Source organism: Mesoplodon densirostris, chromosome 9 (assembly GCF_025265405.1).
Source record: "Mesoplodon densirostris isolate mMesDen1 chromosome 9, mMesDen1 primary haplotype, whole genome shotgun sequence".
In the NCBI taxonomy this organism is placed as follows: domain Eukaryota; kingdom Metazoa; phylum Chordata; class Mammalia; order Artiodactyla; family Ziphiidae; genus Mesoplodon; species Mesoplodon densirostris.
In genome coordinates, this window is record NC_082669.1 from 108,139,353 (window position 1) to 108,165,106 (window position 25,754).

Below are 25,754 nucleotides of genomic sequence, written 5' to 3' on the forward strand. Positions count from 1 at the left end.
CCGTGGGCAGAACAAAAGACGACGTGTCGCAGAGCACTGTTAAGGACCTGTATTTCGGTTCTTCACAAGTGGACAATTTGCCAAAATAACGACAGTCTGCGGCTTTTTTTCTTTGGCCGCGCCGCGCGGCTTGTGGGATCTTAGTTCCCCGACCAGGGATCGAACCCGGGCCCTCGACAGTGACAGTGCGGAGCCCTAACCACTGGACCGCCAGGGAAGGCCCGGTGTGTGGCTTTCTGAAGCGTCCGCTTCGCTCCGCAGGAAAGGCTTGGTCTCGGAGGACCTCGGGCGCCGGGGCCGTGGGGCTGGAGACCCTGAGAGTCGGGAGGGTCCCGGGAGGGCCGGAGAGCAGGCTGAGGGCTGGGCTCCGCAGGGGCTCTGGCCGAAGGAGGTGGAGACCGAGAGGCGGGCTGGGGACGCGGTGGCGGGCAGGCACAGCCTCCCCACGGGCGGCTTGGCGAAGGCTTCGGAAGTCAGCGGACGCGGAGGACAGGCACCACCGCCGCCCCGGAACTTACCCTCGGAGCCCCCGGTGCCGACAGCCGCGCTCCCTCCGCGGGTCCGTGCGCGGCCGCTCGGGGCGTCTCAGGCCGGTTGCAGGGGCGCGGCGGCGGCGCAGCCCACTTTGTTGTTGAAGAGGCGCGAGAGGCTGCGCTTGGGGGCGGCGGGACGCGGCGGCGGGGCGCGCGGGAGGCCGCGCACGTCCCAGAGGCGCAGCGCGCCGTCGTGCGAGGCCGTGTAGAGCACCTGGCCGTGCACCTGCGGGCGCGGGGCGTGGGCGTCGCTGGAGGGGGCGCGCCACCGCCCTCCGACCCCGCGCTACGGGGTCACGTAGGTGCAGGCCCCGCCCTGCCTCGGGCCAGCGGCGGCCCGGGCCTCGGCGTGAGCCGCGAACGCCCAGGCCGCCTGATGGAGAAGGCTCAGCCCAGGGGGCCTCGGCCCCGGGGAGGTTCTGCCCGCAGGGGAGCGCTGCTGCCTGGCCCCCCCTCCCCCCTTCCCCTCCGAGGCAGAGGCGCAGGCGGGCTCGCCCTCGCTCTGCCAACCAGCCACGGGGCCCCGGAGAGGGCGGGAGCGCCTACCTGGATGCAGTTGATGATGAAGGCGTGGCCGCGGAACACCCTCCGCAGAGCTCCAGACTGGGCGTCGAAGGCGCGCGCGCGGGCGTCCCCGCTGCCCGTGAACACTGTGAACACACGGCGGCACTTGCCTCCCGCCCGAGAGCCCTCGTCCCCTCGGGACTCCGCAGGGCGGGGGGCGTGGATGGACAGGGCGGGGAGAGTGCCGGGGACCCTCTCCAGGACCCGTCCGCTCGCCTCCCAGGGATGTCGTAATTGCAAATGGGAAGCAGCAGAAGCCCCTTGAAAGGAAGGAGGTGGCACCTTCCCTATCTCAGTACTTTCCTGTGAGTTCAGGGTGACGCCCAGGGTCCCGGAGGCGCCCTCCGTGGGCTGCAGCCGGCTCTGCAGGACTTCGGCTGCCCCACCACCCTTGGGCTTCAGGTCAGCTTGCCAAGTCCTTCCAGGTGCTTCCACCCCTCCTGAGTACCACCTGGGCCCAGCTTCCCACTCTCAGGCCATTTGGTGGAAGCCTTTGGTGAAGCTTAGCTTCCCTGCCCGGTGTTTCCAGCAGCTCTGAAGCCCCTGCCTCGGGGGGTCATCCCTCCCACCCCCCACCGTCTGAGCAGCCTCTTGGGGCAAGGACCAACCAGAAACTCATTCCTCCCCCTCCTCAGTAATGAACTTGGCCCTCCAAACACAACCCAGTGCCTCCAGGGTTCACTAGAGGGCCCCTGCCCAACCTCTCCCAGGGGGAACCTCCCGATTCTGCCTCCCTTGGGCTTTTTCCTACATAACTTAGTCCAAGAGTTCTCAAACTCCCGAGGGCAGGCTGGGCCCACCTGAGTTTCTGATTTAAGGAGGTCTGGGGTGGGGCCTGAGAACCTGCATGTCTAGCCAATTCCAAGTAATGCTGATACTGCTGGTCAGGGACCACACTGACGGCACTGGCCAGAGAAACTCCCTGGTCCACTTACCATCTTAGCCTGACACTAGGTTTCGAGTACAAACAGTTCACCTGGCAGGGCATTCCAGGAAGTGAGGAGAGAAACAGGAAGGAAGGACTCCCATGCAGGTGTTTAAGGGAGCAGGTGACTGCTGGGGGCCCTTAGGAGAAGGGGCGGACACTGGGCTACTTATCCGTCAACTCCCAGCCCTCCCATGACCTGCCTCACAGGAAAACACCCTCGGGCAGAGGACCTCAGGTGCTGCAGCAGGAAGTGCCCCTGAGCGTGGTACCCATAGCATCTGCTACAGCCACCCAGCAGCCTGAGTGAGCCACAGTAAGCACCCCCTGGGGGCTCCCTGTCCTTGGGGTGTCTATTCCTTATCGCATTTCCTGTGTCACCTGCCTAGTCCCAGGTTTGCTGCTAAAGCTACTAGTGAATGTGGACTTGGAGGGAAAGTTTCATTTCTCGGCCTCTTCAGCTCCTTTCCTGCCTTCCCCTCCACCAATGCACTGTGGTTACTGGGCATCCTGAGGGTGGGAAGAGGGTCCGGAATTAGGTCTGATCCTCCTGTAGCCTGTTGGCAAAGACCAAGGACCAAGTTCCTTAACAGCGGGCAGCAGGTAGGGTCTGTGGGATTTGCTGCAGCGGCAGGTTTCATCCCAGCCGCTGCCACGGGGAGGCGCTCTGGGCAACGTTCTTCTCTTTAAATTAGAGGTCCCCGACAGGAGCGGAGCCATCACACTTACAGGCTTGGACACAGGAACAGGAAAAAAATCATTGTTATGCGTCAGACACCTAAATCCTGAGGGCATCTCACGCTCTATTTTCGGAAATCCATTCTATCTTCATCTAACACCTGTGCTGTGAAGTCAACTTGAATTTTCCACTGTGGCTCCTCCCCCACCCCAGTCTGCTCCCTCACTGCTGTGCTAGGAAGACGGTTCTCAGGCTCAGCTTCACCTAGGGGGGCTGGCTTCCTGCTGCAGGGGTGTGTGTGTGTGTGTGTGTGAGAGAGAGAGAGAGAGGGAGAGGGAGAGGGGGAGAGGGAGAGAGAGAGAGGGAGAGGGAGAGAGGGGGAGAGAGAGAGGGAGAGGGAGGGGGGAGAGGGAGAGGGGGAGAGAGAGAGAGAGAGAGAGAGAGAGAGAGAGAGAGAGAGAGAGAGAGAGACAGAGAGGACGCTGATGGCAAAATATAACATTGGGGATCGTTTTAGGAAAGAGATGTCCAGGAACCTGGGAGCCCCCCTCCCATGTAGGTGTGGTGAGGTTGTGGGTTTTGCTTCCCCAGAACAGTGCCTGTCCTCTGCGTGTGTCTGGGGTGTAAACAACTGGCCAGTTGGACAGAGCCAGGAAAGCCCAGATGTGTGACAGTTGGAGACCTGTGGGACAGAGAGTTTGCTGACTACCCAGCAAGCCACACTGCCCTTCTTTCTTTCCAAAGTAACCCTGATTAATCCTGGCGGCAGTATCCCCAGACAAGAGCTTTTATTATTCTGTCTCTTGCAGGCAGTGGTCAGAGAGATGTATGCAGAAGTCCTCGGGTGGAGTCTCCAGGAAAGATCTTTAAAGGGGCCTCTGCTCATCTAGGAGACACCACCTTTGCCCTTCCCTCCTCCTCTTCCTGCCTGCCTAAAACATGTGATGGCTGGAGCTCCAGCAGCTATCTTGAACCATGAGGCCCCCCCTTAAAGATGGCCGATACATGCTGAGGATGATGAAGTGAAGTGAACAAAGGAAGCTGGGTGTCTAACAACTTTGTGGAGCCATCCGTTCCAGCCTAGACTGCCAGCCTCTGAAATTCTTCTACCTGAGAGAAAAATAAACCACTATCTTATATAAACCCGTTGTCTGGACTTTCTCTTATCTGTAGTCAAACCTAATGCCAAGTGAAGCCAAACCCATGCGGCCCTCAAGTCTGACTGGAGTTCAGTGGTGTTACTGTCTCGAGAATTAGAATGTGTCCTTGAGACGTGCTCTTGACCTGAGGTGCTCTGAACAAGCAGGTCGCTGCGCGTCCTAGCCGGGTAAAGGTGGGAGGAGCCCCAACACCCTTATTTGGAACTCCTTTTGCTGGAGGAACAAACGCGTGCACTGAGGGGCCACAGCCGCCGCCCTTGGCCGCTGACCAAACTGAGTGGCAGCTGAGGCTCAAAGAGGGAGGAGCGCAGTCAGAAGCCGCAGAGAGGTCTGGGCGAGAGCGGACGTGCTGGGGGGCGGGGCGTGAAGGGGACAGGCAGGCTGGGGCTACGGGGGGGGCGGGGTCACTTACAGGTGCCCGCGTGGTACTTGAGGGCGCTCACGCTGTGTCTGTGGGCCGCGAACGTGCGCACACGCTCGCCCGTGTCTGCCAGCCAGCACTTGACCGTCCTGTCGGCGCTGCCTGAGTACACGTGCCGGTTCACCAGCTGTGGGGGGGGGGGGGAAGGGAGGGTCGGCACCGGACACGGGTACCGCTGACCATAGGGGGCACCCCGGAAGCCCCTCCAAACCTCTCTCTGTGGAACGTGGAGGGGCACAGGCAGGTCTCAGTGGAGACACTGTGGACAAGCCAGAAATGCCCCTGCCCCTGGGTCGCCCCCCACCACTACCCACTCCAGCACCCAAGGTCACGATGCTCCTCTCTTCCCCTCAGGGCCGTGTAGCTCAGGCAGACCCGGCTTCAGATCCTGACCGGCCCTTGGCCATGTCAGTGACTCTGCTCTCAGCGGCTTCACCCGCAGACAAGGATCACGCCAGACCCTTCCTTGGGCTGCTCAGACACGACCGTACAGCGCTCAGCACCCTAAGAGCAAAGACCGGAAAATGTCGGCCAGCACTGCTGCTGCTACTGCCAGGTGTCTCTCTTTAGCAGGTTCCTACAGCTTGGCCCCCGGGAAGGTCAGTGTGACTCCACCTGTAGCTACTTCTGTTCCCTGGTACTGTTACAGCTGAGAAAAGGGCACCCAGGGCAGGGCTTTCACACTGGACTTCTGCTTGGGGAAGGGAGATAGGAGAAAGCTCTAGAAGTAACCTGACTGACCACGGTGTGTGTAAGGTAGCCCTCTGCTGGGACCGGAGCTGGACACCCAGGAGCCATCATGGGGTCCTGCCCCCCTGACCCTGGACACAGGTTCCCCCACTTCCTGCTCGCCGCTGCCAGCTGGAGTGGCATTCACACCCCTTCTTGGCGTTGCAGGAGGTTAGGAAAGGGCCTGGGAGACAAGGGAAGGGCATGAGGAAGCCCCCCTCCCAGGAGCACCCCTGCCAAGAGGGACAGGGTACTAGCGCGAGGGAAGCCCAAAGACAATTGAAATAATTCTGCAAATTTCCCTACAGCAAACACCACGCGGCCCAGAGAGCTCCCAGCCAGCACAGCACCTCTGGCTATTGGAGACACGGACGAGAACCGAAGGCTGGCGGAGTGGGGTACTCAGCTGCCGTTAGCTGGCTGATGGTACCAGGCCTCCTCCCACTTTGCAGGGCCCAGGAAGAGGAGGGCAGGCTACAAGCCCCCGAGACAGCCATCCAGGACGCCGCTGGGGCCCAGGGGCCGCTGGAGGCTTAGGAAAGATGAGGTCCTTCTCCCAGGGGCAGCAGGCGGTGGGCCTAGTTTGTTTTGCGGGATCTTAGTTCCCGGACCAGGGATCGAACCCGTGCTCCCTGCAGTGGAAGCGTGGAGTCCTAACCCCTGGACCGTAGGGAAATCCCTGGAATGGGCATCCTTAACTCATCCCGAGTCCTCCTAGCTCGAGTACACACTACCTACCCATCTTGGCCACTTTCCGCTCCAATTCCCACAGCTGACTCAGTTTCCCCATATTACTTCCCAGTTTAAATCCCGGAGAATAGGACTCTGGCCCAGTGCATCTTTTCACCCCACAGCCACAGCGCAGGTCAAACTTGGCCTTGGGCCAATCGCTACGGCAGAGGGGGTGGACTCTCGAGGGACACATATACCTCTTGGAGGCAGAGGCTGAGGGTGGACCAAGTGGGCGACAGGCCTGGCCTGCGTCTCTCAGGCCCTGCCCTCCGGTCCTACTGGGGTTACGACTGGCCCAGCCAATGGAGCCTGGCTTCTGGCCTCTCCCGTTGGCGGTCCACTCCCTGAGGACAGGGCCGCGTGCGATGTCCGCACACCCGAGGGCTCCAGCAGGGTCCAAAACATCGCCCAGTCCTCCCTCCGTCTGCACCACCATCGAGAAGGGCAGGGGAACCTGCCTGGCATCCCCACCTGCTCTCGGCCTTCAGGGCCCCCGCTTCAGCCTTGTGCCTGGAGCCTGAATGTGGCCCGGCTTCCCCAGGTGCACGTGTCCTTGCTGTGCCCTGAGATCCCCGGACACACACCGTGCCCCCCCCCTTTTTTTTTTTTGCAGTACGTGGGCCTCTCACTGTCGTGGCCTCTCCCGTTGCCGAGCGCAGGCTCCAGACGTGCAGGCTCAGCGGCCATGGCTCACAGGCCCAGCCGCTCCGCGGCATGTGGGATCTTCCCGGACCGGGGCACGAACCCACGTCCCCTGCATCGGCAGGCAGACTCTCAACCACTGCGCCACCAGGGAAGCCCCCCACGCTCCCCTTTACAAGTCCTCTCTGTGCTGATCCCCCCTCATCTTTGGGGGGAAAGCCGCCCTCCAGGACCCCTCCTCAGGCTGCCCAGCGCTGTCTGCATCCTGCCCCCCCAGGCCGATTGTCACTGGCCCCCAGTGTTTCGACTGTCCCCCCACCAAGTGTCACTCCCAGAGGCAGCCCCAGACCTCCAGGGACCACACTCTCCAAACTACCCACTGAGGCTCCCAGACCTATAATAAGGGGAGTGGGTATGGGCAGCCTGTGAGATGGAGACCCTAGTGGCACATGCAGGCCACTCGGCCTCTGCAGCTCTGTCTGCCCGGCCCCGTGAAGGAGGCACTGAGCGTCCACAGCGGCTGAGACAAAGGGAAGATGCCTCCTGCTCATAGCGGGTGTCCCGACAACGCAGGGCCTGGCGCATGTGCTTAAAAAGCAGCACACTTTCAAAGCACAGTTCCTGAGCCCTGAGGCTGATAAGCCGGCGGATGCCTCACTGCTTGCTTTGGCTGGTTTCCTGAAAGGACACCCACGGGGAGCAGCAGGGCAGCCCACGGAGACCAGAGAGGCTCAAGGCATGTGGGGAAAGCAGGACAGACCCTGACAGGGCGAGTCACAAAGGCCAGTCCAGCAGGACTCCCTCCCAGCAGCCAAGGCAGCTCCGAGAAGACGGGACGGGGCTTATGGGCCATCTCCCTGCGTGTGATCCACCCAAGCAGAGGGCAGGCCTGGGGCTCTGCTGCTGCGGCCCCAGGGGTGCGGCCTCGCCCTCCCCTCCACTCACGACAGGCCAGCGGGAAAGCAGCAGCTGGGCCAGGTGGTGAGCAGGGCCAGGTGCAGAGCACAGCCAGGCTCCGGGCACTCAGCCTCCTGTCGGAAGAGGCTCCCTGACTCCAGCACGGTATGGGCCCAGACACACCTTTTGAAAGCTGCTTGTTAAAAACATAGGTTGGGGCTTCCCTGGTGGCGCAGTGGTTGAGAGACCGCCTGCCGATGCAGGGGGACGCGGGTTCGTGCCCCGGTTAGGATCCCACATGCCGGAGCGGCTGGGCCCGTGAGCCATGGCTGCTGAGCCTGCGCGTCCAGAGCCTGTGCTCCGCAACGGGAGAGGCCACAGCAGTGAGAGGCCCGAGTACCGCCAAAAAAAAAAAAAAAAAAAAAGCACAGGTTGCATGTTCAGTCCTGGGTTCAAATCCTGTCTCTGCCCTTTACCAGCTGTGAGACCTTGGGCAAATTGCTTGCCCACTCTGAGCCTCCGTCTTCTCACGTACAAAATGAGAAAAAATAATCAATCACCCTTACAGGTGGCCGTGAGGGTAAATTCAATAATGCACGCAGCCTGATCTAACCCAGGAGCCGGTACGTATCCCTAAAAGGCAACAGCAATCTCTGCTCCAGCCCCTCGGGCTTCGGCAGGACAGTGTTTTGTAGGAAAAGAACGGAGGGCCTGACGATGCTGCAGACGGGCAGGTGCATATGCCCCAAGCCCTTGGGCTGCCCCACACCTGGCAGAGCCTTTCCTGTCCCTCTCTGGCTATACTGGAAATGTTTAATATCTCATTTCAAAGGTGGGTACATAGTTGTCCCTTTTACCGTTTGCTATACTTTATGTTTGAAATGTTTCATAACTAAAAATTAAAAAATATGAAGGCACAGGAAAGAGTCTCCGCTTTCTCCTTCTTCACAAGGACCAGCCGGCTGAGCCCAGACCCTGGGAGCCCCTCCGAAGAGCAGGGGTAAAGGAGCGGTCCCCCTCGGTGGTCAGCGGGCTTGACCTTGAGTTTGTTACTTGGAAGTGACCCTCACCTCTGCTCTGGCCCACCTGCTCCGTAGGAGGCCTGTGCACTCCTGCTCTGCCCCCACCTGGCTTCTGGAACCCTCTGGGGTTGGCGTGCTTGACCCTGGATACACATCCCACAGTGAAGAGGAAAGGCAGAGGCCCCCCAGGGCTTGGCCGATTTCTTGGGCCTCGCCTCAGCTCCCGGAATGTTCAGAGTGGGCCGCAGGCCTGCAAGGAGGAGGCAGGATGCTGCAGTGGGTACCTCATCCACACGGGCCGATGGTTCAGAGACGGGCATAGGAGGCTGCATAGCTCTGTGAGCTTCCTCTCTTCTCCCCAACCTCTGAAAAGGTGGCCCCCAAGTTCATCTCAATACACAAAAGGGCCTGACCTGTTTCCCAGGGACAGTGTGGACGGTGTAAACACCGCAGCTCCATGGAACAGGCCCCCCGGGATCCCAGCGGACACCTCACACTCAGCCTAACGGGAAACCACGGATGACAACTCCCTCCCTCTCCACCTGCCGGCACGAGTGCTTCCTCAATGCCAGAGGCCAGGCCGCAGGGCTCACAGAACCATCCCGGGTCTCCAGACCCCCGGGAACCCTGCCTGCCTCTGCAGGGCGTCTGGGAAGGCAGCCCACCGCTCTCCGAGCTGCGGGGGTCGGAATTCTGGGAGGTGCCCAAGGAGAGATCCTTCCCTGGCTTAGGTGGCTCAACCTGCATGTGGACGTGCAGGGAAGGGACACAGGAAGGAAACAGACGTGCAGACGTGAACCGAGGGTCACCTATTTGGAGGAGGTAAGGTGAGCAGGGGCAGGGGGTGGCGCCCCCGACGCTGTGCTGTGCTTCACACTCAGCCCAGAGGTGACGGCAGGGTCCCAGGGACGGCCCCACATGGCCAGGGTCTCACGGGCTGGGGCCGAGACTGGCAGGCGGCCCTGCAAGTTTCTGATGGCAGGGGGGACGTGGGGAAGCCCTTCTATTAAAGAGGCAGATCAGGACGGGAGGGAAAGGGTCTTCCCCGACCCAACGGTGGGGAGAAGGAGGGACCCTGGAAAGCGGGCAAAGCCAGCACACCCAAAGGTCACCCGCACGTGCGTCTCCCAAGTCGCGGTACACCTAGACCTGAGTTTGTACAGGGGAAACACAGCAGGGAGACGCGACAATACAGCATCCAAGCTACAGGGGCCTTTGTGGCCCCCTCTGAGGGGACGTCATATCAAAGCAAAGGAAGCCTGGACAGCCGGGGGTCGGCAGGTCCTCCGTTTCTCGGGAAGGCGCCAGGCCACCTACTGTGGAGATGGTGGCCCTGGACCTTATCGAGCAGAATCTTATCCCCCAACTACTCTGAAAAACGGGGGCTTTTCTGCCTCAGTCCCACCGTGGGGCGAAGCAGGCTGTGACTTAACAGCTAATGAAGTAACGAACCAACAAACCGAAGAGCCGCATGTTTCCTGAGTCAAGCGCCCCTGCTGCTGTGGCACCAGCGCGTGTGCTGCCTTTGCGCCCGTCCCTTCAGGCTCTGTTTTAGGTCCGGCCTCTACAACGGGGCCCGCTGCTCCGGACGCTGGGGGCGACCCTCCCCGCCCAAGCCAACAGCGTGGGCCCTGCCTCCTTCCAACTCTGACCCCAGGGGCCTCCGCACCCTGCACTGTGCCCACCCTCACCCCGCCCCGTCCCCATCCCACCGCCCAGCAGGGCCCTCCCCCCACGCTCACCCCCCCACCCCCGCCTGGGACCCATCCTGGACAGACCCTGGTGTGTGCTCATGGGAACAACACTGACTGCACTCTGGGAGCTCCCCACCCCACCCCAGGAGCACCCCACACTAGGGCACCCTACCCTGGGGCACCCCACACTGGGAGCACTCCATCCCACCCCAGGAGTACTCCACATTAGGGACACCCCACCCCAGGAGCACCTCACAGCGGGGCACCCACCCTGGGAGCACCCCATACTAGGAGCACCCCACCCCAGTGGCACCTCACACTACGAGTTGGCCTGGCCTTCGTGCTTCTCACGGTCTCCTGAGCACCTCCTGCAGAGGTCCGGGCTCCACCAGCTCTGCTCCCGGGCACATTCACTCCCACTGCTGTGCCCAACACTGGGCTCCGCGCCCTGCAGGCTGACTCCAACACGGGAGACGGACTTGCCCCTGGGCGGTACCAGGAAACTCAGCCCAGAGACCCCACTCGTCCTCAGGAACCCAGAGCCCGTCCCTCCATGCCCCGCCCAGGACGCGTCCCCACTGCCCCCCACACACCTCTCCCCATCACACACAGCGCTGCCTCCCAGGTGCCCGCCGGTCCTCCCTTTGCCTCCCCAAATCCCGGGATCAGATACCGGGTGGCTTAGGGACCTGCTGTACAGCACAAGGAACTCTACTCAGTACTCTGTAATGGCCTAGATGGGAAAAGAATCTAAAAAAGACTGGATATATGTGTATGCATAACTGATTCACTTTGCTGCGCACCTGAAACGAACACAATATTGTAAATCAACTCTACTGCAATAAAAATTTTTAAAAAAATCAAAGTTAAAAAAAAAAAGGAAAAGAAACCAGGTGGCCAACTCTCAGCTCAGTAACAACCAATCCCCCGCCCTGCCCCCATCACTAGAAAAATGCAATTTATCCAGCCTAACAGACATGGGCCCTCTGGCGCTCACCAGGGGCCAGAGGTCATTCTGTGCAAGCCAAGCGGAGCCCTTCTCTGTTCCACTGGTCCTGGGGCCCCAGGGCTGCCCCTCACCTCGAGGACCCCTAACGGGCCTCCTGGCCTGGCTCTCCAGGGGACGGCCACACTGCTTCCTGTCACCTTGAGGCCACCCCCCTCGCTTCATGGGTGGCTCCCCAGAGGCTCGGTGCCTCCGAGCACTGCACCCCAACCTGCTCACCTCGGGTGTGGGAACTGGCCTGGAGAAGGGAAAGGGCTGTGGCCACGACCCGGGCCAGGAACACCCAGACCCTAATATCTAGATAGAGGGAGGGACCACATCCTGCAGACATGCCGGCCAAGTGCAGGCCACACATCCTCATAGCAACACATGCTTCATAGCAACAGTATCACAGGCTGACGGGCATCAAGAACAGGCTATGCAGCAGCCACTGCGTCCGCCGTCGACTCACTAAATCCTCACGACAACACAGGGTGGGCACAGCTCCACGTCCGTAATCCCTAATCCAAACCTCGGCCGATGTGTTCCAGGAGTCTTTGGATTTGAGGAACACACTTGTGTTTCCACAGCAAAGGTACATGCAGTCCCAGGAAGTGAGATTAAACTTCACTACAACCAGCCTCATATCAAAATGAGTTTTGATGCCAAGCCTAAGAAAAAACCTTCGTTTTTTTCAACTTTTGGATTTAGGAATTATGGACCACGGTTTGTGCGTAGACGTAATCCTCACTTCACACGGACGGAAACCAAAATCCATGTGTTGGCAACAGCCCTAACCCTGGTATCTGTGAATGTGACTGTATTTTGGAAATAGGGCCTTTAAGGACTTAATTCAGTTAAAATGAGGGCACTGGAGTGGAACCTCATCCAGTATGACCGGTGTCCTTACGAGAAGAGGGAATCTGGAAGCAGAGGGAAGACGGTGTGAGGACACCGGGGGAATGGCCGTCTACAAGCCAAGGGGAGAGGCCTCAGAGGAAACCAGTCCGGCTGACACCTTGATCTCGGACTTCCGGCCTCCAGACCTGTGAGCCAATCAATCTCTGTCGTTTAAGCTGCCCAGTCAGTGGTACTTTGTTCCACAGCCTGAGCTGACTGGTACACTGGGTGGGGCGGCAGCTCAGAGGAGGAGCCAGGGGCCTCCCTGGCAGCCAGGCCAACCTCACCTCCAAACAGATGACGGAGCCCTGGTGCTCCTGGAACACACGCAGCTGCTGCCCACTCAGGATGTCCCAGGCCCGGACGGTGGCATCCGTGCTGCCAGTGAAGGCCGTGTGGCCGGGCGTGGCCAGCACCAGGCAGAGCACGGCACCTGTGTGGCCCCGCAGTGTCTGATGGCAGCAGCCGCTGGCCACCTGCCAGACCTTGGCCGTGCCATCCGTGCTGCCGGTCACCAGGAGTCCCCTGGCCACGGCCTCCTCCGCGCACGGAGCCCCAGGGAGGTCCTGGGGGGCAGAGTAGGCTAGAGTCAGCACACAGTTGCGGTGGCCCCGGAACTCCCGGGCCACCTGCCCCTTGTCCACACTCCAGGCTCGAGCTGTCCGGTCGTAGGAGCTGCTGAAGAGCTGATTGTTGGCGACCAGGATCCTGGTGGCAAGAGGGGAAGGGTCAGGGGTCAGAGCGTGCAGGGCTGCCCGGCAGGCTGGCGTCTTATGTGTTCAACGAGCCCAGGTGATGGGTGAGAAGAATGAATGGTCCCAGTGACTGGGAGACCCGAGTCTGAGAAATTCTCAAGGCTGAGGAATCTCAGGCCCCCAGCAGCAGGGGGACAGTGAGGGAGCCAGGAGAGCCCACGGAGGGCTGGGGGGCGGGGGGTGGAGCAGAACCTGCCAAGCAGTAACTATTCATGACTCCTATTCTCATTTTGATGTATGCTAAGACTTTCTCTGCAGAAAATATACATCTGTCTCTAGCATAGAACTCTGTGTATAACTTCAAAGGGCATGAGGGTGGACCCTAATTTACACACCACCCCCAAAGGGCTGCGGCCTGAACCTGGAATGGGGCGTGTCGTCTGTGTGGCCACAGAGGGGTCAGGACCCCCATCTCGGTCTCAGAGGCACCTGGTGCCCCCTCTTTTAAAAGGTCTTGCCTGGGAGCCTAGCACAGGCAGGAGGAAAGACGGACACGGAACAGAGCAGACCTTCCTTCCGCGGCCTCTCACCTCTGGGCGGTTCTCACTTCCCACAAGTCATCAAGGACGCAGCACAAGAAAAGCACACCCTCTACTGATGGCTTCTTCCCTAATGCCAGGAGGTACGGGTTTCACCACATGTGTGTTTCTAAAGGAAAGTGACGACGTGGTGCCTCGGGTGATGTTCTGGCGGCCCGAGTCCTGCCGGGTGTGGCCTGTGACGGCTGGGACGCCAGGCCGGGCCGGTGCCCCCAGAAGCTCACACACCTGGCCCGGCTCTGAAAACACGAGACGTGTAGTCCACGTCCTCATGTCAGGGCCATCACACATCTGTGAGCACAGTTACTTAATAATGCAAATATGCACCCAGAGATGTTTACAACAGCCAACTGCTCAAAAGCAGTGTGTGTGTGTGTGTGTGTGTGTGTGCATGAGCGCATATGTGTACTTGTGTGTGAACATGTGTGCACTCGGGAGAGTCTACACCTGGCAGAGCATCACTTCTAGCCTTAATTGTCCAGATTTCCTTTTGAGGAGCCACTGATTCGTTTCCAGGTACAACCGGGGGGCTGGCTGGTCACCTGAGATGTGGCCTGCTTCCACCCACCCCATCCTCTGTCAGCCCTTCCAGCCACTCACAGCCTCACTAGAGGAGGCGCCCCAGGCCCACACTTTTCCTCAGTTACAAACTTCTTTCTCAAGAAAGAGTGCGGAAGAGGCCAGCAAGAGCTGAACTCCGGGTCACCCTCCCAGCCCTCCTCCGCCCCGGCCTGCGGGGTGCTGGCTGGTCTCCCAGGTCCCCGGGCCTCGCCTGCTCTATCTAGGGGGTGTAGGGGGGATAAAAGCTCAGCTGCAGGAGGCGGGGGCTGGGGCAGAGCTCTATGGGGTCCCCGCGGGGGTCCTTCCCCACTCAGGACCATCCTGAGCCAACACGACCCTTCTGCCTTTCTGCTCAGGGATGCTCCCCTGTTCCCGCCCTGTGGGAGCACCGTTCCGTCTGCAGGCAGCTGGTACTCCGGGCAGTTAATGATCGGGCTGACCCACCGCTTCCACCCGCCGTGCACTGGAACATTAGGCCAGAAGGGTCCCACCCGGACCCAGGCTCCACAAAGCTCACGCCGCCAGCATCCCTTCTGGCTGAGAACATCCTTCCGTCCCTGACCCCGACCCCGCCAAACGCCCGCCTGCACTGGGCCTTTTCCCTGCTTAGTTCGCTGCCCGGGCAGCTGACCTTCCTGGCCAGTGAGGTCACGAGGGCCCCGGTGCCCAGACTCCTGCTCATACCGGGCATTCCCTCGGGAGTTTGCGACGGCCCCAAGTTGCAGAGATAGTGTCCAATTGATCTGATCACCAAGGAATTTCCATGGCTCAGCTCAGACCCAAACACAATACGTTTTTGCAAAAATTCAAACCTCCATGAGACGGAGGGTCTGGGATATCGTCAACGGCAACACGGAAAGCAGAGGTTTAAAAACACCCTCTCCTGGGCCTCCCTGGTGGCGCAAGTGGTTGAGAGTCCGCCTGCCGATGCAGGGGATACGGGTTCGTGCCCCGGTCTGGGAGGATCCCATATGCCGCGGAGCGGCTGGGCCCGTGAGCCATGGCCGCTGAGCCTGCACATCCGGAGCCTGCGCGTCCGGAGCCTGTGCTCCGCGACGGGGGAGGCCACAGCAGTGAGAGGCCCGCATACCGCAAAAGGAAAAAAAAAAAAAAAAAAAAAAAACACCCTCTCCAGAGCAACCCCCATTCTGCCCCTCCTCCGAGCCCCCAGTCCACCATCAGGTACCAATTAAGCCATTTCCTTTGGAATTTGTTCCCTCGGTGGGAGCTGTAGCCTCCAGCCCCTTTCCCTGCACCCAGCTGGGGGCAGCTGTGCTGCCAGGGCCATGGGAGGGCTTTCAGGCTCTGGTCTAAGTATTCGTGGTGCCTCCCTGCCCCACCTCCGCCTCCCAACCCCCCACCTGCAGCCCTGGGCAGTGAGCGCTCGCTGCGCTGGGGACACTGCTGTCCTTCCACTGCTGTTGCTCCAGACCACCTCCCCGCACGTCCACACGTGTTCCCCAGGGAAGCTAAGTTCCTCCAGGGCAGGGGCCCCACAGCCTACATCTCTGTCCCCTGGGACTCGGCCGGGTACCATGAGGAGAGGTCGAGTCCTCCCCGCCTGGCAGGCACACCGACCTGTTCACAATGGACGTGTGTCCCCGGAACACCTGCAGACACTGCCCGGTCAGCACGTCCCACTTCCTGATGGTGCAGTCAGCACTGCACGTGAAGGCGGCTTCATCCTCCAGCTGGCAGAAGGTCACGTAGCTTTCGTGCCCTGCAGGTGAGGGGGGGAGACGTGAGCACAGCAGGGCATGCCAGCTCCTGTTTTTCTTCGAGAATGTTTGAGATGGGGAGGAAGGGAAGAAAGCAGGGGGCAGCAAGTGTTTGCAGCAAGTCCAGTAGCGACTAGCGTGTTGAAATGGTGCTTTAAGTCTGGTAGAATCTCAGGAATCGTGGGAGCCAGGAGCAATTCAGGGGGCACTTGGCCTGCCCTGGAATCCTTCCTCCCTCCTCTCCTCCCTCCCGCTTCTTAGTTATCTCCTTTTAGTCTTCAAACTTTTCAGCTATTTGTCTTCACTCAGTCATTCAACAAACCCCATGTTACAGAGGCAGGAAGTGCAGAGGCCAAGGGCATGGTCTTCAGAACCAGAATGCCTGGGCTAGCAGCCTGGTGCTGCTACTGGCTGCCCATGGGCCAGTTATTTCACCTCTCTGTGCCTCGATTTCCTCACCTGAAATGGGGAGAGTGACAATGCCTATCTCACGGTGTTCCTGTGCCGGCTGTGTAAATGCTAGGCGTGAGCTGTTCTTACATTTGGGGAGAGATACTGTGGTAGGCAGAATTCTGGCCCCAAAGAGAGCAGGTCCTAATTGCTGGAACCCAGAAATGTTACCTTTCTTGGAAGAAGACACATTTATAGATGCAATTAATTAAGGATCTTGAGACGGGGCGATTGTCCTGGATATCAGGGTGGGCCCTACACGCCATCACAAGCATCCTTATAAGAAGGAGGCAGACGGACTTCCCTGGTGGTCCAGTGGTTAAGACTCCATGTTCCCAATGCAGGGGGCCCAGGTTCGACCGGGAACTGGATCCTGCACGTCGCAACTAAGAGTCCATATGCCGCAACTAAAGATCCCCCATGCCGCAACTAAGACCCGGCACAGCCAAATAAGTAAATAAATACACACATAGAGGAGTCAGAGGGAGATCTGAGGACACAGAGAAGGCACCGTGAAGACAGAGCAGAGGTTTTCAGGTGCTGGCCCTGAAGATGGAAGTGATGGGGCCACAAGCCAAGGGGTGCAGCAGCCATCAGAAGCTGGAAAGGCAACGGCATTCTCCCCTACAGGTTGCAGAAGGAACCCAGCCCTGCCAACCCCTTGATTTCATCCCAGTGACGCTGATTTTGGACTTTGGGCCTCCAGACTTGTGCCAGAATAAACTTGTTTTAAGGAAACCCAGTGCGATCATCGGTCACAGCAGCCGCAGGACACAAATACAGAAACAGAGGTAATTAAAACACATTCCCTGCCTTCAAACAGAGCAGCCAGCCCAGAAAGAGGGACTGTCAGCCGAGCTTGATACGTGCTAGGACAGAGCGTGACGAGGGTCGACAGAGCAGGAGCCTGGGTGTGGCAGGCAAGGAGGGGTCTACGCAGTACCCGTGTCTGCCGGGAGAACAGGAAGAGCATCTGGGAGAGAAGCTAGCACACACCAAAGCAGGAGGGGCCCCTGGGGCCAGAATTCAGGCATGTGGCAGAAACGGTGGATTAAGTAGACACAGTGAGGGTGCAGGTCTGGGACGGAGGGAGGGCCCCGCAGTCTGGGGTCTCGGCCAAGTGCACCTTGTCATCCTCTTACGGGGCAGTTGTCAGATCTTTTGACTCTCACCCTGGCTGTGGGGGCGACGTTTACCCCTCGACCATTCTTAAGCAGCCCACGAGTCCTCCATCCTTGGACACAGTAGGGCCTGTTTTTCAGGTAAAAGTGTTTCCATCTCGGATATAAGCACTTGCAACAGCAAACTGAAGCTGACTCTATTGGAGAAGAATTCAGGGACCAGAAAATCAACGGAAGCAGAGGAATGTTAGACCTAAGAGCCATTTCACAGACGAGGAGACTGATGAATTCAAATAATAACACATGGGAGCGTCCTATTTATTACTTTAAGGATTTCGATCAGATTTTAAAATTTCATCTAGATATCTGGTATCTTGTAGATGGGGATTTAGAATCTCCTGGGTAGTTTCAAGCTGATTCACACATTTTTTTTTTTTTTTTTTTTTTTTTTTGGCCCTGGGGTCAAGCTTAGTTTCTCTTGGAAGAATCCAACTTCCTGGGTTCTAAGAAACAGAATTTTTTTTTAAAGTAAGAAAGAAACATTTTCCCATCTTCTTGGATAGCACATACCAGGCCTCTAGGAAAACAACATTTGCGTAAATTAAGTAAACACGGGAAGAGGCTGCAGACTGTTTCCCTCAAAGTGCACATCAGTTTAAAAGTCCAGGGCAGGGCTTCCTTGGTGGCGCAGTGGTTGAAAGTCCGCCTGCCGATGAAGGGGACACGGGTTCGTGCCCCGGTCTGGGAGGATCCCATATGCCGCGGAGCGGCTGGGCCCGTGAGCCATGGCCACTGAGCCTGCGCGTCCGGAGCCTGTGCTCTGCAACGGGAGAGGCCACAACAGTGAGAGGCCCACGTACCGCAAAAAAAAAAAAAAAAAAAAAAAGTCGAGGGCAAATGTGTTTGGCAAAACACAGCCCAGCCTTTTGCCAACCCCAAAATGTTTATAAATATTTGAGGATTCTCAACGAGCTTTCCCCGAGACCAGATCAGCCATCAGGAGGGGTCGGGAGGGCTCAGCACCATGAGAGGAGTCCCCAGTGCTAACCAAGGCCAGGAGAGGCTCCCTCGGGTGTCACTCCCATTCCAGCTCCTTCTGTGCCATCTCAGCAGCATCTGACAGCAGGAAGGCAGAGTGTCACGTGAACCCGTCAATTAGGCCAAGAAAAACACTGAAAATCCAAGCGTGGCACCTAGACTCGGTGAAACTGCAGCCATTAACCAAGACCGTGAGAGTGGGACAGCTTTTCTGATACGTAGAATTAAAAAAAAGGATATATACACGGATTGCAAATCAACAGAAATATAAACAGACTTGAAGAAAAGAGGTGATAATAAAAAGAAGTTTTTCAATGTAAAAGAACTCGTCTCTGAAGCTGGGCCAGGCTGACCCTCCGGCCCCTCAGGGGCCTGGCCAAGCTGGCGGGGGTCCCTGCATCGATCAAGGCTCTCCCCCGCACAAGCCCCTTCTCCAGCACAAGACGCCCATCTCACATCTGACAACCCAAGGGAGCGAGCGATCCAGGCTCAGAGCCCTTGCAGCACAGGGGCCCTGGGGGCTGCGGAGTGCCCCCCTGACTATAAACCACAGACTATAATCCACAGACCAACGACAGGGCTCCACCGCCCCGGCAGGATCACCAGGGGTGGAGGAGTGAGGGCTCGGAGAAGGGAGGGCCCGTCATGTCTCCAGGGACCGCAGCGCCTCGGCCACAAGCTGTTGGAATTGTGCAGAATAAGCAAGAAAGCCAAACTAAAAATAAATATTTTTGAAGGGATGTAGAATGCAGATAAAATGCGGTTATGATGTTCAAAAGAATATGCTGAGGCTCAGGGTTTCCTGCCAAGGTAGCCGGCCCTGTCTCCCGGCTTGCACGCCCTTGGCCTTGCTGGAGGTTTAGAGTCCAAGTGCCCCCTCCCCAGGCAGCAGCAGCTCGCTGCGCTGGAGACCAGGGTCTGCAGAGGCAGAGGGGCCTGGAGTGGGCACGGCCCAGCTGAACACGCCTTCAACTCGGCATGAAGAGCGGGGCCTCCTCTCGCCCGTCTGCCCCCGTGGGTCCTCGTCTTCTCCAGCCTGCGCCCTGCAGCGCCCCCCACCTGCTGTGGGCTCCCGATCTCCTCTGCTGCCCGCAGGGGTCAGACAGTTGGGACCCCCAGGAGGGGTCTCTAGCTCGGGATGCACTGGCCGAGGCCCTCACACCACGGTCACGCCTCCCCGGAGGGAGCCCCCTCCCCAGCCGTTTCCAGGCGGCCGTGACCGCTCCCACCCTCCCTCCTTCAGGCCTGGGGATGGTGACAGCTCCTCTGGTACTCGCCATAGATACAGTGGTTCCCCACACGCTGCCCACATTTTACAAGCGTCCCTCTATTAGACTCTCCCTGAGTTACCATTCTGAGGTGCCAGTTGTTTCCTGTCGTTGTCTGAGCGCGGGAGCCCTGGCTGGAATGGACAGGGTCTGACAAAGCCACTGAGGACGCAGGCTTGGGCCACCCGCCCCCGAGCCCCCCGCCCGGGCTGATGCTCTGCTCACTGCTGCTGCCGCAGGGCCTGTCCTCAGCCCAGCTTCACCAGCTCCACAACCTTGACCAAACTCTCTCCCACCTCCATCCCGTTCTCCTTAATCCACATCCACAGGGGAGCTCACCTGCCCCAGACCATGGTCTCTGCAGAGCTTTACAGTGAATTGCCAGTGTGGGCCTCCTTCACATCCGTAATTAAAACTGTTGTTTTTTGGGTTTTTTTTTTTTTTTTTTTGCGGTACGCGGGCCTCTCACTGTTGTGGCCTCTTCCGTTGTGGAGCACAGGCTCCGGATGCTCAGGCTCAGCAGCCATGGATCACGGGCCCAGCCGCTCCACGGCATGTGGGATCTTCCCGGACCGGGGCACGAACCCGTGTCCCCTGCATCGGCAGGCGGACTCTCAACCACTGCGCCACCAGGGAAGCCCAAAACAAACTGTTTTTTGATGGAATTCTTCCTTGACCAGGACAAAGTTAATAACGATTTGTTTATGTCTGAGAGCCTTCCCTGTGCTTCCACGTGCCTGTTTCAAAATATGTCTGAGATGATTCAGCAATCCCACTTCTGGGTCTATACCCAAAAGAATGGAAAGCAGGGCCTGGAAGAGATATTTGCACACCCATGTTCACAGCAGCATCATGCACAATGGTCAGAAAGTGGAAGCAGCCCAAGTGTCCACCGATGGATGATGGATAAAGAAGATGTATAAGATCCACACGGCAGAACAGCATTCGGCTTTCAAAAGGAAGGACATTCTGGCCCATGCTACAGCCTTTGGGACCTTGTGCTGAGTGAAATGAGCCAGTCACAAAAAGACAACTAATATGTGACTCCACTTATACAAGGCACCCAGAGGAGTCAGGTTCCTACAGGCAGCAAGTAGAACAGTGGGTGCCAGGGGCTGGGGGAGGGAGGAATGAGGTTATTGTTATTGTTATTGTTCAGAGGGGATGGTTTCAGTCTTACAAGAGGAAGAAATCCTGGAGGTGATGGTGATGGCTGCACAACATTCTGAACGTTTAATGTCTCCGAACTGTATATTAAAAATGGCTAAGATGGTAAATATTATGCTGTGTGTTTTTTATAACAATTAAAAATTGTCTCAGTTCCAGGCCCTCCTGGGCCAAGAGGTGAACCCTGACCACCCCAGCCCACCAAGTTCCTGCTCTTCTGAAGTGCACACAGCCCCTTAGTTAAGCAATCCTTCTCTCAATCCAATCTGCAAATTCCCTGGGGCGGGATCTGAGACTCTTGCACCTTTGAATCCAACACAGGCACCCAGAGCAGTCAAGCCAACAGGCAGCTGAGGGGGAAAGGGCTCTGGACCCAGAGGGAGGAGCGCAGAGGGCTGGCAAGCCTCAGTTTCCTCATCTACAAAACGGAATGATAAAGAGTTGTGGGGGCTTCCCTGGTGGCACAGTGGTTAAGAGTCCACCTGCTGATGCAGGGGACGCGAGTTCGTGCCCCGGTCCAGGAAGATCCCACATGCCGCAGAGTGGCTGGGCCCGTGAGCCATGGCCGCTGAGCTTGCGCGTCGGGAGCCTGTGCTCCGCAATGGGAGAGGCCACAACGATGAGAGGTCTGCGTACAGCAAAAAAAAAAAAAAAAAAAAAGGGAGGCAAATGAGGAAGAGCTTTGGAGCTGGCATGGCACAGTGCCAAGGGATGCTGTTACTCACTTCGGGGATGAAGGATAAGACAGCGAATACAATGAGCTAGGAATTCTTTATTAACTGGCTTGATGCCCACCATGACCTTATGAGATTAGGTTCCTCTTGTTATCACCCCCAATTCACAGATAAAGAAACTGAGGCACGGGACTTCCCTGGTGGTCCAGTGGGTAAGACTCCAAGCTCCCAGTGCGGGGGACCCAGGTTCGATCCCTGGTCGGGGAACTAGATCCCACATGCATGCCGCAACTAAGAAGCCCTCATGCTGCAACTGAGGATCCCGCGTGCTGCAACTAAGACTTGGCACAGCCAAAATAAATACATAAATAGGGCTTCCCTGGGGGTGCAGTGTTCAAGAATCCACCTGCCAATGCAGGGAACATGGGTTCGAGCCCTGGTCCGGGAAGATCTGGGAAGATCCTCTGGCCCCCAACTGCTTCTGCACCGTGAGCTCGTCTGCAGAAGGAAAACGCATGGCAGGAGCTGCCAACCCAGGCCGCTCTGCCTGAGAAATCCAGGCCTGACCCACCAACAGGCTCTCCTTTGAAGCCTTCTGTGGGCCCCAAGCTATGCAAGGAGCTGGCACTCACCCCGAGGTGGCAGTTTCTAAGACGGCAGTGGGAAGAGCCTGGATTTGGAATCAGGGGACCTGCAGGGTCTGTCGCTGATCAGCCGTGTGGCCCCGGGGGAGCACAGCTTCCCCGCAACTCTGTCCTGCCCAGAGCAGGGGCCACACAGTGGGCGACAAGCCCCTCTGCCGCCGACCAGCCGCGAGACCCTGGACAAACCCTGCAACCGCACTATGCATCAGGCGTGCTGACAACAGCACCTGCCTCACGACGTGAGTGTCTAGGAGACACTTAGAACATGCTGCATGTTGGTAAATATCTGCATCTCCTGTTCTCATCTATAAACTGGTGTTATCATAGCAGCATTATTCACAATAGCCAAGACATGGAAGCAACCTGAATGTCCACTGACAGATAAATGGATAAAGAAGATGTGGTGTGTACACACACACACACTCACACACACATACACACAATGGAATACTACTCAGCCATCAAAAAGAATGAAAGAATGCCATTTGCAGCAACATGGATGGACCCAGAGATTACCATACTAAGCGAAGTAAGTCAGAAAGAGAAAGACAAATACCATATGATATCACTTATATGTGCAATCTAAAATACGATACAAATCAACATATCTACGAAACAAAAACAGACTCACAGACATAGAGAACAGACTTGTGGTTGCCAGGGGTGAGGAGGAAGGAATGGGAGTTTGGGATTAGCAGAGGCAAACTATTATATATAGAATGGATAAACAACAAGGTCCTACTGTAGAGTACAGGGAACTACATTCAATATTCTGTGACAAACCCTAATGGAAAAGAATATATATAAATATATATGTATAACTGAGTCACTTTGCTGTACAGAAGAAATTAACACAACATTGTAAGTCAACTATACTTCAATAAAAATTTAAAAATAAATAAACTGCTGTCAATTGTTCTTAATTTATTTATTTATTTTTTTGGCCGTGCCACGCAGCCTGTCTTAGTTCCCCAACCAGGGACTGAACCCAGACCCTCAGCAGTGAAAGTGCAGAGTCCTAACCACTGGACTGCCAGGGAAGTCCCTAAACTGCTGTCAATTCTATCCACCTCACAGTTGCAAGGGTTAATGACATAAGAAATATGTACTTAGAAGGGTATTTATAAAATATAGGGCACTAAAATGTCAAGACATTTTTATTAATATTTCACTGATACAAAAAAAATCCTATGGACTTCCCTGGTGGTGCAGTGGTTAAGAATCCACCTGCCAATGCACGGGACACGAGTTTGATCCCTGGTCTGGGAAGATCCCACACGCCACAGAGCAACTAAGCCCATGCGCCACAACTACTGAACCCATGCGCCACAGCTACTGAAGCCCGCGCCCCTAGAGCCCAAGCTCTGCAACAAGAGAAGCCACCGCAATGAGAAGCCCGCGCACCACAATGAAGAGTAGCCCCCGCTCGCTGCAACTACAGAAAGCCCACGTGCAGCAACGAAGACCCAACGCAGCCAATAAAAACAAATCCCACAGAGGAGCAGTTGGCAGGTCCTTGCTTACCATGGGGGCCACACAAGGATTATCACACACCCAAAATGACTCTCTCACAAGTCTATTAGTGCAATTTCAGGATAAGGAAAGGTTACTTTTGTCCCCTCTGTCCTTGACAATTCTTAAAGTGCAAACCCTTATAAAAGAAACGACCCTGTCAGCAGTTTTTCCGTTTGATAGCGTTTTCCCGTGGAGTGGGAAGGCCTCCAACTAGGGCAACAGAGGGTCCAGCGTGGCCTTGCTAGGAAGCAGGTTCTGGTGTCCTGTGGGGACGAGCCGCTGTGAGGGTCACTAAAGTGGGTGTGAAGGGGCCTTGCCAGGCACAGAGCCGGGTGAGGATGGCAGGGCAGGGCTGGGCAGGGCTATGGGCCCTGGGGACAGAGCCAGGTGCCCACCGGGCCAGAACCACCCTGGAAAGAACTGGAGCTTCCTGATGCAGAAACTGGCCTACAAATTGGGCTCCCACAAGGGGTCCCAGGCCCAGGGCTCCCCGGGCCAGCCGATCATCAGAGTCACCTCACAGCTTGTTAGAAATGCCAATTCTGGAGTCCCACCCCCAAAGGCTCAGTGAAACCCAGACCTAGGAACCTGCATCTCTGAAAGCCCTCCAGATACTGTTCCCATGTTTGGAAAGCAATACACACTGGATTGAAATTTTCTAACAGATCTATGCCTTGGTGTGTGTGTGACTATCTGTGTGTGGTGGCCAACCCCCCATTATCTATACCAGCTCCCAAATAGCAGGCAGTCCAAAATGCATCCCTACTGAGCTTTGAAATACCTACCATAACTGCTTTGATGTAAAACCAACAGGGTGGGACTTCCCTAGCGGTCCAGTGGTTAAGATCCTCCTGACAAAGTAGGGGACACGGGGTCGAGTCCTGGTCTGGGAAGATCCCACATGCCACGGAGCAACTAAGCCCACGCGCCACAACTACTGAAGCCCGCATGCCACAACTACTGAAGCCTGCACACCTAAAGCCCGTGCTCCGCAACAAGAGAAGCCATCGCAATGAGAAGCCCGCGCACTGCAACGAAGAGTAGCCCCCGCTCGCCGCAACTAGAGAAAGCCCACACACAGCAGTGAAGACCCAACGCAGCCAATAAATAAATAAATAAATAAATAATAAAAATAAAACCAACCGGGTGGGACTTCCCTAGTGGTCCAGTGGTTAAGACTCCGTGCTTCCACTGCAGGGGGCACAGGTTCGCTCCTCGGTCGGGGGGAACTAAGATCCCACGAGCCTCATGGCCCAGCCAAAGATAAATAAATAAATAAAATAAAATGAAAAAAAAAGAAAACCAGCAGGGTCAGGATCAGCCAATACGGAAGCTAATTTACTCCCTGTGGAAGCTAATTTACCCCCTGTGCCTAGATGAGCCAGGAGGCCTGGGGCAGGCCACCCAGGATTTGCTGATTATGGTGGAAAAACCAACAGTGAAAAATAACTGTGCACACAGTGCAGGCAGCCTGGTGCTTCCACAAGGGGCTATATAGGAGCCACTCAGATAACAGAGGGACCTCACAGTCCTGTGCTGCAGGCATGTGACAGGGACCCGAGGTAAGAAAAACATCCACCTCCCCTTGAGTAAGCCACAAATATAAATCGGTGTGGGTAGACTGGTAGGGCTGTTTCATAAAACAATAGTTACGCCCATGTGTACCTCCTGCTATTTCATGGAGTTTCCAAACATGCCAAATTGCGGGTGAAATGAGGCAGCGAGAGAGCAGGGCAGGGGGCTCGGATGAGGGAGGGGGTTTTCGACTCTGCCCCCGCCATGGGCTGTGTAAACCGCTGGTGAACTACTTAACTCCGTGCCTCAGTTCGCCTGCCTGCACGAGTGGTGGGAAAACAGTACCACACCATGCGGAGTGCACTCCGTAGTGCCCAGGCCGATTAACAAGCCACCGTCGTGACTACAAAGGCCCCGAGAGAGGAAATGTTCAGCCAAAGGTCACAAGGCCAGTGAGAGACGAGGGAAGCTGAAAGCGGCAGAGCTGCGATTTCCTTTTGTTTGTTAAAACTGCGGTGATGGAAGGGATTTCACCCGGCGGTTGACAGGTGATCTGCGCCCTCGCAGCCTCGCCCCTCGGCTCACTGTAGCCCCCTCCCCCACTCCCACCCCACCCAGCGCGATGGGCGCGGGCTGGACTTTGGGGAAGGGGTCTGCGGACAAAAGCGCCCAGGTCTGAGGCAGGCGAGCGGCAGAGAGGAGGACAGAGAGAGAGGTCGGAGGACGCGGCCAAGCGGGTCTACCTTGCAGGAGGGCGCAGCACTGGCCGTCCGCGGTGCTCCAGAGTCGGGCCGTGCCGTCCTCGCTGCCCGTCAGCAGGCGCTGCCCGTCGGGGCTCAGGCTGAGCCAGTTGATGCCCCCGCGGTGGTCCGCGCAGACCCTCAGGGCAGACCCTCCGCCCCCCAT

At 57.4% G+C, this 25,754-nt stretch overlaps 1 protein-coding gene across 1 annotated transcript; it reads right to left on the reverse strand.

Moving 5' to 3' along the window:
* Nucleotides 1–585: 585 nt before the first annotated feature.
* Nucleotides 586–25,754, reverse strand: WDR86 (WD repeat domain 86). Its single transcript, XM_060108665.1, has 6 exons — nt 25,592–25,754; nt 15,317–15,458; nt 12,171–12,591; nt 4,274–4,409; nt 1,080–1,183; nt 586–759 (listed from the first exon to the last, which is right to left on the reverse strand). Exons 1-6 carry the CDS (start codon nt 25,752–25,754, stop codon nt 586–588), a joined length of 1,140 nt encoding a protein of 379 aa, XP_059964648.1.

Excerpts from the sequence above, each read along its gene's own strand:
- WDR86 (XM_060108665.1), bottom strand. The coding sequence starts at position 25,754 with ATGGGGGGCGGAGGGTCTGCCCTGAGGGTCTGCGCGGACCACCGCGGG. Across the intron at positions 4,410-12,170 it reads GCTCCGTCATCTGTTTGGAG|CTGGTGAACCGGCACGTGTA; the intron begins GTGAGGTTGGCC and ends CCCCCCCCACAG. Across the intron at positions 760-1,079 it reads TCATCATCAACTGCATCCAG|GTGCACGGCCAGGTGCTCTA; the intron begins GTAGGCGCTCCC and ends CCGCGCCCGCAG.